Raw genomic sequence first — 12,610 nt, forward strand, 5'->3', positions numbered from 1 at the left:
ACCACTGAGCCTGGCTGCCTGAAACAGGCACTTCAGGGAGCCGAGAGGGCCCTTGTGCTTATACCATCAAGATCCGAAAACCGTCAGTCAGATTCATCGATGGAAAGGGAAGTTGAGACATCATCTTGAGTTGCAGTGAACAAACACATCAGGGAATTTTCAAACCCTGGAAAACTTGAGAAGGAGAAAGGCAGTTGAAGGAAGACTTAGCTAATGAAGAGATGTTTAAAAAACTCATTCTAAATACTTTTAGCTCAAGCGAAGTATTACATTCATGAACGTAACCAGCTGCAGATCAAGACAATGCTAACCTGTGGAAGCCTATAGCTTATGTTTATTTAATCTTTTCTTTATTTAATCTGTTTGAGATTGAGAACACAGGTCAGATCACAGGTGTAACAATGGAAAGGTTAAAAAAAATCACCTGTTTCATAAGCAACGTACTCTGTTTTATCTCTAGCGCACCTTATTACTCTCCCTTCTGGCAGGTGTCTAGCCAAAAAGTGACAGTATTTCAGGTTATCCAAAGCTGCAACAGGTTATCCAAAGCTCAATTCCATGCGTATTTTTTCCATGGTTATGCAAAGCTGTTGCATGTTATTCAAAGCTCAATTCCATGCGTATTTTTGCCATTCTTCCTCTTTTGACTGTAGAAGGAATCATACATTGGATGGTATTTTCTGTCCTCTTTGTTTGTATGGCTTTTATCCCATACTCCTCAATGCAAAATGCATGTCCTTTAAGTCACTCGTGTCTGATTTTACATCCTTTGTCATCTATGTCCATGTGCAAGCTCTCTAGTCACCAGAGCTCGCTCTCTTCATCCCCATGTGGCTACCGAGTCCTCAGGCAATACCTAGCTGAGACCCCTGTGAACTCACAAATCCTTCTTTTTTGGATGGAGATATGCTGCCCGTGGCCTGAGCCTGCCATTGGCTAAGATACCTGCTTCGCTAAAGCAGCTTAGTGCTTTCTCATGGTCCTGAAGAGCTGTAGTAACACCCCGTATTTGCAGTGAGAGCTAAGCACATTGTTATGTTTTCAGTTTGCTGAGGAGCTAGATGGCTTTTAAAACCAAAATCTAAGCATGCAGGAATGTTTTCAGTTTGCTGAGGTGCGAGATGGCTTTTAAAGCCAAAAACCTAACAAAATAGCTTTGTCATAGTGCATTGGCGTTTAATTAAGACAGCTCTTTTTATAGACACTCAGGAGCATTACTTGCTGCTATCAACTCTGGCTTCTTTTCAGATCATGTTTTATGTAGCATAGTATTTCTCAAGATAGGATACTTGCTTAATTCTTAACCAATAAACAGTTTATTAATTCACCAAGTACCGTTTTATTACTTACTCAACAGTTAGTTAATCAAATTCAAATCCAACAGGTATCCTGCACGTGCACAGAGCATTCAAATATTGTCCTACAAGTTACTGCCGTAAACTGGATAGAGATCAAGCAGTTCTAGTCGAGGATAATACAAAATATCAAGATTTCTTACTGCATTCATTTATAGACAACAAATATTTACTACATCTGGTATACTTACCCTTCTTCCAGTGCTCTGTGGGTTAAAGATACAATGGTTTTAGGAATTTGGGCACTGCTGTTTAAATGATTTAACATGAAAGAAACTAGGAAAACAGTACCAGAAACAATCATTTAAAGTTATAGTTTAAGTTTCTCTTATGCCTGTGTCCTCAGGCTTTTAAAGGAGGGGCATGCACATAGAATAACTTGGTTAAAAGTTTGAAATATCGTCACTAAAGATTTTCCAGCTGATTTCACAGGACAACTTTCTGTCATCTCGAGTGGTGACATCCAGAGAAATACATCCCATGCAATAAAGCTCATTGGTATTTTCACCCAAAAATAAACCTGAAGGAGACGCAGAACTTCCTCTGGCATTGGAAGCCCCTGAGCTGCAGAGTGTTGGAGATTAGGAGATCATCATATAGAGGTTTCATTTCTGGATTGTCCTGAGATGTTTTGGTACTAAGCACAATTAGGGATTTGCTGTTAGGGGCAGGTTTCTGGGCTAGAAGGATCCTTCAGACAGACAGACCCCAGTTTTTCTTGTGTTTCTGTGAGAACGTGCTCATGCAGGCGATACACCTTTCTGGACTGTACAGCTTCTTTCCAGTTTCAGCAATGCTGTTATTACTCCTGTGACCCTGGAAAGGCAAGGAGAGTGTTTGTATGCATTCCACAGATTCAGGGATCCACACAGTAACTCCAGTTTAATAGCCAGCACTTCTTTCATGATTCATGAGAAAAATGAGTCCCTTTTGTTTTCATTTGGGAAATGTCCACTGGAATGTCTGAATTTCATTTTTTTCCCCATTTTCTCTGAGGTCACATTAATATCCAGAAGATGGTATTTTACTATCTTTTACACGTTGGAGGCTTTTTATGTTTCATCTGTTACAAAGGTTATATTTCAGTATTAGCCTAGCTTGGGAATTGAAATTTTTCCTATTTCTCCAACTTCTTTTCCATATTCATTTACATCTACTTAGGTGCTTATACCTTCCAATAACCTTTTTTTCTATTTGTGCCGTACGAGTGCCTCTCAAATTTCTGGAATACAGTACTTTCCTACACAGCAAGCAAAGAAAATCCATTAAGAGTTCCTTGGCTGTATAATCATGTTTTATTTATTTCTTTTCTCGTCTTCTAGAGCTTTGAGGTGAAAGGTGAGGTCATTTTCAAGGAACACAGCAAAGTCTTAGTTTAGGAAGAGGCACGTTGGGCAAACAGATTGAACAGCTTCCAATGGAGGGATCTTAAAGAGGCTACTTCGTTTGGCGAAGGCAAGCCTTACTGAATAGCCCACCGTGATAAGAACAAACTAGAGAAATGGAAAGAAATGCAAAACTGGAGAGGGTTGTCCCAAGAAGCATGTAATGAGTGCACCAAGACTTCTCAAAATCAAGAAAAAACAGCTGCGCGCTTTTTAGATTGTGTAAGCAATGCATTACATTGTATCTTGCATATTGGCCGGTCCCGTATTTTTACAAAAAGGCTTTGGAACTATTAACTGGGGATCAGGTGGCAGTGCGCGGAATTTGCAGTTTTGTTATTTTCTCCACAATGAACTCGTGACTGACCCCATACAAGGAAGTGATTTATTGATGAGGAGATGGAAGGAGCCTGTTGTTCCTACTGCGTGGAGCGGTTCTTAAGCAGCAGGGACTTTGTGAAGGTCAGGACTCTGGACATCGTGAGGTGCTGTAAACTCATGAATCCTTCAAAATCTTGGCACAGGTCAAAACAGCCTCTGGGTAGAGCACGGACCAATGCCACAGAGAATCTGCATGATACTGTTGTCTGTTCATCTTTCCCTCTCCTTCACCTCCATCCCTTTCTTTTTATTTTTCTCTTTACCTTTTTCCTTCTTTCCTATTCTTCTGCTTCTCCTTTCTCCCCCTTCTGTTTTCACCTCCACAAAGTTTCCACTGCAGTGGGCTTTTACACATAGAAGAGCAACTGATTGTGGATGGAGACTAAGATTAGTCAGTATTTTCTGACTCTACCTTCTTAAACATGCATCTGTCAGCTGTGAAAAACTGACAAACCATCATCAGACTCCCTCAACATCAAGTCCTGAGTTTTCCAGCTCATTCTCAGGCTTGCCTGTCGGGTACTTCTTTGCAGAGCTCTTCTAAGGGGAAACTAAATAGATTCACCGTGGGCAGGTACTGTCTGAGACCACTTTGGTGTCAAAATGGCACTGATGGCTATCCATGAGCAGAAAAAGTAATAGAAATAACATTACAGTGACACTGTAGATTTTTTTACACAGCAGCATTGACGTTGCATCTTAGGAGGAGAGTGGCATCTGTTGTGGCAACACTTTGTTGTATTATTATTATTATTATTTGCTATTCTCTGCTATCATTTGTGTTGCATTAGAAGCTCTAAACAAGATTGGGGTCCTGTTGTGCCACTTTGTGCTGCGGCAATAAAGGATGAACCAGGAGTGATTCACCCCATGATTTTCGTGTAAAAAGAGAAGGTGGTTTTCTTTAATTTAGTCTTTGTCATGTATATTGCTCTAAATACAGTGCTTGTCGTGTGATTTTGTGGGCAGGGATCAAGAGGAGGACAGATTTGCTTTTAGTGTTTTCAGCTACAGCATAGCCAGCTCTGAGGAACAGCATCTAAAGTTTCAGGGTTGTCTGCTGTAAACTATTCCTCTATTTTTCTTCAAAAAAGCAAAAGTACACTAATACAGCCCTAAGGATTTGGCAATGATATATGTCTCATAGAAGTAATTTTCAAGTGGCATGTGTTTTGATGATGCTACAAGAGCTTTGTTTATGGAGTGGGTCTGGCAGACACTGCAGGCTTCATATAAATTATTACTTCGTTGATTATTAATGAGAAACATTCATCTGGATTGCCCCTCCACCCCGGTTTTGCCAAAATTCCCTTAGAGACTTGTTTTTTGCTACAGTCCAGGCTCTTTCACAGCGTATAGCTCTCTGCTGAATGGCGTTAAGATGGATCCCCTGGCCAACTGAGAAAGCTGGAGGTCAAAGAGGCAATTTCCCGCCCCTCCTTCATTCAATCCTTTCCACTCCTCCATATATAGAAGACACACACGCACATACACATTGCCTTACTCCTGTTCCTGCAGGAGTCCTGTGCCCACGTGGTGCTTCATCGATTGGGTTCACGCAGCGCTTATTTAAGGGCATCTGCCCATGTCTTTAATACTTAGTCTTTCAAAAATTCAGGGCTAGATGAGCACCTACAAAGACATCTCTGCCCTTGCAGTTACCTTCTTAGGATTATAAAAGGGGCCCCAGTCAGAGGTTCCGTATCCATATTCCTTTGTAGCAGCTCTGCAGAGACAAAGTTCGCATGCCGAACAGATGGCAAAATATAAAAACAGAAATAAAGTCTATAATCTTGTGGATAAGGTGAATAAGGAACCACTATTGGTGATTTCTCAAGATGAAAGAACTAGAAGATGTGCCTGGAACTGCCAAATACCTTGTTTTAGCAAAGCAAAGGAAGCACATTTCCCCACTCAGTTACTGCCCTCATACCATCACACTGTGAAAGCCAGAGATATAAACAGGGTCCAACAGATTCAAAATATAAGTAGGTGCACAGTAAGATTTAAGTGAAAAAGTATAAATCAAATCATGTGGAATAGGTGCCTGCTCGGAGATTGTTCAGTTGTGATCTCTACCCCTGGCAATATGTAAGCTCTCAATGTATACAAGCTAAAAAGAGTTTGCTCTTTATCTACCTGTTTCTTATTCTGATTCCCTGGGTATCTGCTACTGGCCACAGTCAGATGGTCCTTGCTCTGAGGGAGGATGATCTATTTTAGAAACAGAGAGGTCTAGAAGTTTAATGACATCTAAACTGGACAAGAAAATGTACTGGAAGATGCCAGTGGCTTCAACAATACTGCATTCCAAGGTCTGTCTCTTTGGGGCTTATAGTGGTTCTCCACAACTGGGCTCCTCCAGCTTGATCAACACCAAATTAAATTGGCACGCCTCCTTTGTTCCGCCTGGAGAAGAGAAGGCTCCAGGGAGACCTTATAGCAGCCTTCCAGTACCTAAAGGGGGCTACAGGAGAGATGGGGAGGGACTCTTTATCAGGGAGTGTAGTGATAGGACACAGGTTAATGGCCTCAAACTGAAAGAGGGGAGATGTAGATTGGATATCAGGAAGAAATTCTTGACTGTGAGGGTGGTGAGGCACTGGAACAGGTTGCCCAGGGAAGCTGTGGATGCCCCATCCCTGGAAGTGTTCAAGGCCAGGCTGGATGGGGCTTTGAGCAGCCTGGTCTAGTGGGAGGTGTCCCTGCCCATGGCAGGGGGGTTGGAACTAGATGATCTTTAAGGTCCCTTCCAACCCAAACCATTCTGTGATTCTGTGATCAGTGATCTCGTGCACCACTTCTGTCTTCTTTTTTCCTGCACTTCCACCAAAAGCTTCCTGAAGCCCAGAAGATGGTAAAATTTGAATGACCAGAGAAAACAGTGATCCAGCCTTGATCTTTAGCTTGCAGCTGAATATTCATTCTTAATTGATGATACAGAAAAAAAGGAGACTGACATGAGGGTGAAGACACTGGCAGACTGTAGAGTTTTGAGGGAGAATTTTAGATAAAAACACAAGAAGCTTTTAGAGTAACAACATTTTTCTTATTCTAATAAGATTCTTCCTTCATTTGAGGAAAAAAAAGTGCTACTCTTTCTTGGCTACTGCCGAGTAATAAGTGTATATATATATATATATAAAAATATAAAATATATATTTGTTTTAAGGGAGGCAGACTTTTTCAGGAGAACTTAAATCTCAGCTTTTAGAAATCAACTCTATGTTCAGTCTTGACATACTCAGCAACGATGTTCCTGAAGTACACAGTCACATCTCTAGTCTTCAGAAGCTTTTATTTTTTTTTCCACAGAAACCAAAGTTTAACGAGCATCTTACGACATTTATTACCAGCTGCTGCCTGGACTGTCCTAATCCTTGCAGTGCATGTTGGCAGGCAACCCCACTCCTGGAACCAGATCTTTTTTTGTCTTTCAGCCCTAGCGAAAAATAGACTTGTTTTTCTTAAGTGTAAAATTATCACTCTGAGGCCGTGGGGACCCTTTCAATGTTTTTTTATTTTGGTTAGCTATTTTGTGTTCACATCATTGTTCTCAGCACTCACCGTCTCTCTCTGTGTGTTCGGCCGGCAGATCTGAGCCACATGTCTGATGATGTCCATGATGGAAACCTTCCATGTGTGCAAGTAGGGGCACACAAACAAATCCATGTTTGCACACATGGGTGTTCTTATGCATCCAACAGAAATACAACTTGGCAACTGTCATCAAACACAACAGAAACAACTGGCAGTTGCAAGCAAAACAAATGACACATCCAAGGGCTAATACTGAGAGGGATTATACCCTTAGGGATGATACCCTTAAAAAATAATATTGAGCAGATATATAACTTGTGGTAAGGGCTGGTGGAAATGTGGTGGTGACTTAGCATTGGTGATGGAGTGCAATCCCCAAAAGCACAGTTGGCAGGAGCATGCATCCGTGTTATTTGTGAAGAGCAATAATGTGGCAAAAACAGAAGGTGATTCAGACAGCAACCGTTGCCAAAGAAGGAAAGGAGGACGCTTCTCCAAGATTGTGTGGCTATTTTTATGGATGACAAAGTTGCTCATGCACTCCCAAAATGGAGATTAATAAAAGCAATTGTATTACACTGCACTGTGTTAGAATATAGTTATCCTTAAAGGGATTTTATTGTTCTTGCATTTTTTTCCAGATTTGATGTAAAATGTTTTGTTCTTCCTATATTCTGTGTGAAAGAAAAAAGAGCTTTAAAAACTACTCCAAGTGGTCAAGAAGATTTCTCTCCTTGCCTCTCTGACTACCAGTTCCAGATATTTGTTCTTCCAAGGTTTTCATTGTTCTCCACCATGCCAATTTCTTATTAGATGAAACAGGAATTAACTCATTTTGACAAATTTAGGCACGGTGTGGACTTGACAATATTGATGTTCAGTGTTTTTACTTTCTTGTACAAATGTGTGAATATTCAAGCCTTTTGTACAGTATCCCCAGGGACTCTAACTTGAACAACATGTGCTTTTCCATTCTTAAAGTTCTTCATCATCTCTGATTACTTTCCATGTTAATCATTTCATTTAGTAATTGTTTATTAACATTTTTCATATGTTAACTGTCTCTCTTCTGCCAAGTTGGTTTTTTTAATTCCAAGAGATCATAAACCCTTACCTAGCTGCATAAATATGTGTATAGATCCCTTTAAAAATACTGCTATGATCATCGAAAGCAAAAAATATTACTTGTTTAACTCTTCATGCGTGTAGGATATAAATTTAATGTATGTCTGTCTTTAGTGTAGCATATTCATGTCTACAATACCTTAATAATCATATATCCAAATGGATCTGTTAAAAAAAACATATGTGGGCAAGGTTGATTCCCATTTTTTGTAATCCTGCGTAATCCTATCAGTATCCTTGATTCTGAAGGCCAACAAACTTACCAGTAAGCTCAACAGGAGTTGTCTCCAGCTCTGTCTCCGGTGTCCTGGTCCTGCTCCAAATAGGCGTAATGCCAGGACGTGGAGCAGACTGCAGTGGTGGTGATGATGGATGATCGTCCCCTGCCCCTAGACAAGAGCTATATATCCAACTTCTGTTATTGCGCCACTCGGTAGCATTAATAGAGTTAAACTTGGGATTTTTCTGGATGTGGTAAATTTATTGCCTTTACTTTCCAGTGACTTTATCAGTTCCTTTTTCTCTACACCTCAGAGTCCAGACCAGTATTTCCTTTGGACGTCCCATCAGTTTGGGAGACAGTTGGCTGAAGACAGTTTGGCTGTCTTCATGGTTTGTCAGCAATATGCAGGTGGCATGCATCAACTTCTCTGTAGATGCAAGTAGCACCAACCTCCTCAGAGGTCTGAACAAGATCTTCACTGTTCAGAAATCCAGCTGAATTTTCCATCACTGGTGATGCATAATACTAGTTTTTAGTATTTAGAGAATGCTTTTCATTTCCGGGATGCTCTACAAACGGTACCTGTGCATCCTCTCAGTGCTCATATGGTATATGAAAGCATTTCATTCTCGATTTAACACATTGGGAAACTGAAGGAACTTATTCAAGAGGACAGAGAAAGTAAGCCTGGTCCTGGTTAAAAGCTGTTCATGCCTTTAGTAGTCTTGCTATTGACCTTAGCGGGGTTTGGATCAGTGCCTGCAAGATATGGAATTAGATTTCAAGAATTATTGACTGCGTCCTCTTCAATATACCTCAGCACAGTCACCTTCTGGAGGCAAGGAGTCCCAGCACACCTAGAAGAATGTTTTGGGAGTGTTGGCCCCCAGCATTCTTCTCGTGCTCTTGTAGATTGATCCCAGTTGTAAAAGAAACTGATGACAAAGCCATGTCCTTAGCAGTGGCAAAGTAACTTACAAAGTCATGTTTCTTTGGACGTGGGAGGAATTAGTGGCAAATAATTTTCCTCCACTTAAATCACAAACCTGCTTTGATTGGCATGCAAGCTAAAAGCTCTCCCTCCCAGCTCCCTCTCAAGGCCATGTTCACAGTGTTTGTGAACATGAGTTTCCTTGTTGCCATCTCCCTTAGATATCTTTGTTTTTCTCTGTGTCTGCATCACTGCCAAAGGAATATTCAGGAAACTGTACCTTACTGAAACCTGCCATCTCTTTGCCATCTCAACCTGGCATCTCTTTGGTTGAGAGCATGTCTCTGTGTTTTGAGTAGAGTTTGCTGTTGTTTCAGTTCCCTACTCTTGTAGAGGAGCTGAAACATATCTAGTAGTTGTCTTAAAGAGAAAACAGCAATGGTTAAATACAACTTACGGTAGCAGTCACCAGATGATGATGTTTTTCCTTGGCTGTCACATGGGACCTTAAAGATGCATGCAGGACAGGGAGAACCTGGCCTTCTCTCTATCTTCTTGTACATTTCCACCCGCTCCATCTTTGCCTCAGAATGCTGTGGGTCTACTATGGATATTGGATTTGATATGAGGTTTCCTATCTGGCTAGCACTGTAGCTGATCCTCCATTTGTCCAGAGGGATGGACGAGATGCCTTCCTCAGCGTCTTTCCAGTGCCAGTTTTCCCTGATCCTAGGAGAGGACCGATATGACAGCGTGCATTGAGTGCTGTTGTGGTGCTCCCCATTGCATCCCGTGGAGCTCCGCAGGCCACTTTAGCATCGAGGAGTAATGATGGACTTCCACCCGCAGGAGGGGAGTGCGGCGCAGGATGGCCTGCTGTGACTGTCAGAAGCCTGACTTTTAAAAATGAGATCAAGCAAATTAGCATAGCCTGAGGACTTCTTTGAATTGTATGTTGCCCTTTCACCTCTGACTTTATCTCCCAGCATTCACTAACCATGAATATTTAATACGGCCACCACTGCATCCCATAGAATGAATGACAGGCTCCGAGTTTCAAAGCTTAATCTGAAAAGTAATGCATATACATCGATACTGGGAAAAAAAAAACATCACACCCAGAGCAAATCCTTTTTCATAAGCCCACTTATTAAAAAAAAAGTAATGTAATATCATGAGTTTTCATTAATACTAGTCTTCAATAAGCCTAAAGCAAATCCTTGCTTGCTGTGCACTTGCTACGCTTGATGTACAGAACTGCCTGAAAGTGATGAAGGCTCACAGCCAGTGCGTGGAGAGCAGGGAGCGTGCGGCCGAGACAGATACAAGCTCTACTGGAGTAGAGGTTCTCAATCCTCCGTTGTCTTCCCTGGAGAAGATGATTATGGATGTTTCACAGGAATCGTAATGCTAATTTTCAGCCCCCACAGAGTGCTTTACACCTGCAGAGTGCTATAAAAATGTGAGCTAATCCTCAGCTGTTAAGTGAGTATTCATCTACCTCTTTTGGAGATGCAGAAATTAGGATACATAAAGGTCAGCAGGCTAACCCAGGGTCACATAGCTTCCCAGCAGCAGGTTTAGGATGAAGAAACAGGCCTCTCTTGTCACATTCCATTGATCATGCTGTCTTGTAGCAAATGTAGCTCAAATTTCCTAAAAATACCTATATATCGATATATAAAATCCTAGAGAAGGAGTTGTTTCCCTCTTTACTTCTTCAAAATAAACAAGCTCCCGAGCTACCAAACCCTGCGTTTACATGTATCATTAAATACTTTCCAGTTGCTAGCCAGAAAACTCAGCAGAAAACCTGTAGAACACCAAAGTAACTCTCTTCTTTTAAATAATTGATGATGCCAAATAGCAGCAGTGTTATGCCAACAAAGAGATCGGTCTCTCAAAATATTTTATTCATTATGCCTCAAGAAACCCAAAGCCTTGTTTTTAACGAAAGCAAATTTCTGAAGTTGGCTCTCAGTTCGTCTGAAACATCTGCTTATTACAATTCTTGGTGTTACAGCACTGGTGCTCCCCAGTAAATCTTTCAGCTTTAAATAATACGTATGGAAGTCTTGGCAAAGAGATCGGGAAGGAGAAAGAGGAACGTTTGCCAAACGTGCATTTTACTTTATGGGGCTGTAGTGGTATATTTTAATAATACATGGGTTGAAGAGAATCTACTAATCCGATTAAATAAGAGGACAAGAAGGAATTAATTCCAATGTTCAAAAAGATCCCATTCTAAACAGCTGAAACTTTATATTCCAGGGTAAAAGGGTTAGAAGTCTTGGCTAACTACGCTCCTATAAAACAGCCAGAAATGGATCTTTCTCTGTAGTGTTCGTAAATCAAGGTCACTTATGCGAGGCGGCTATGTTGTGATAAATCTGTCTGACAATTAGATGGAGAGGGCATATCGATGTTAAATTATATTCTTTGTGCACCCTGGTCAGAAGGCAACGTAAACACCGCAGTAGCATTATGAAACAGAAAATTGCATTGCAGATAATAACAGATATTCATGGTGCATGGCTTTAATGTGCTGTGTTTTTTACTCAGTCGTATTAATATTTTAAATTATGTAACATTCCCTTCTTTATGCATAGTTTCTTTTTTCTTCACTGAAAATGCACCTCCCTCTCCCTCTCTCCTCCCTGTTTCTCTGCCTTTTCCATTTTTCCTTTTCCCTTCTCCTTTTTTTAACAGTGATGCTTGGGGAAAAAAAAAAAAAAAAGCCTAAAGCGAAACTGTCTGTGCAAGAAAATAGTAACAAGTGGTTTCAAGATTTATAAGCCAGGATTTTATGTTATATATTTTCAGATTCAATCTGTGTACCAGGCTTTGATCCAAGCCTTAGCATGATGACTGGAATCACTCCGATTAACCCAATGATACCAGGCATGGGGTTAGTGCCGCCACCACCACCAACAGATGTGCCTGTAGTCAAAGAAATAATTCACTGCAAAAGCTGCACGCTCTTCCCTCCAAACCCAAGTAAGTGGATCTGATGAAAGAACGTTATTTTCCTAAATATATAAGAACGTTATTTTCCTAAATATATTGCATGAATTTTTCTTTTTAATCTAATAAAAATTATGGGGTTTAAGTAGAGCATAGGCAAGTATGGTGTTTCCCTCTAAGGTCTACTCTGTGTGTAAAGCGTGGTATGGTATCAGAGCATGCTTATTCATCTCTGTAAGGTCACGTAAAAAAACCTATGCAGTTTGTACAAAAAAGAAGAACAATTACTTAAACAAAGCTAACAGAGCCTGAAGACCTACAGTGCTCATAAGAGAAATCTGTCTTTCCTTTAGATGTCACAAAATGCAACCATTATACGGTGCTGATCATCTCTATGCTCCCCTTCAGGTGCCCACAGTTAGATGGGACCAATCTGGCTTCGTGCCCCTGAGCACAGCACCTACCACCCAAACGCTGACTAGCTCTGGTCCCCGCCTGGGGGAGGTGGAGGGAAGGGAGGACTATGGCTCCTCTCTTGCCATTTTTGGGGGGGCAGCATGCGGGTAAGCTGTTTCTCCTCTTTGAGAGCCAGCACCAGGCTTCCTTCCTCCCTTCCTGGGACCTTGTGCAAATAGAAGACTCTTCCCATTGAGCCAGCAGCTCAGGCACGAGGCCTGATTTTGTGTATGGGGTAGCCCCAAGAGTT

At 41.2% G+C, this 12,610-nt stretch overlaps 1 protein-coding gene across 6 annotated transcripts in view; it reads left to right on the forward strand.

Annotated features, from left to right (window-relative positions):
* The window catches only part of ENOX1 (ecto-NOX disulfide-thiol exchanger 1), a 379,879-nt gene that overhangs the window by 260,640 nt on the left and 106,629 nt on the right, over window positions 1-12,610 (forward strand). For all 6 annotated transcript variants that reach the window (XM_063334867.1, XM_063334896.1, XM_063334903.1 and 3 more), the window contains one exon: window positions 11,764-11,937. In XM_063334867.1, coding sequence (XP_063190937.1) covers window positions 11,764-11,937 — 174 coding nt within the window. The remainder of the gene's footprint in view (window positions 1-11,763; window positions 11,938-12,610) is intronic.

Source organism: Chroicocephalus ridibundus, chromosome 1, assembly GCF_963924245.1.
Source record: "Chroicocephalus ridibundus chromosome 1, bChrRid1.1, whole genome shotgun sequence".
In the NCBI taxonomy this organism is placed as follows: Eukaryota; Metazoa; Chordata; class Aves; order Charadriiformes; family Laridae; genus Chroicocephalus; species Chroicocephalus ridibundus.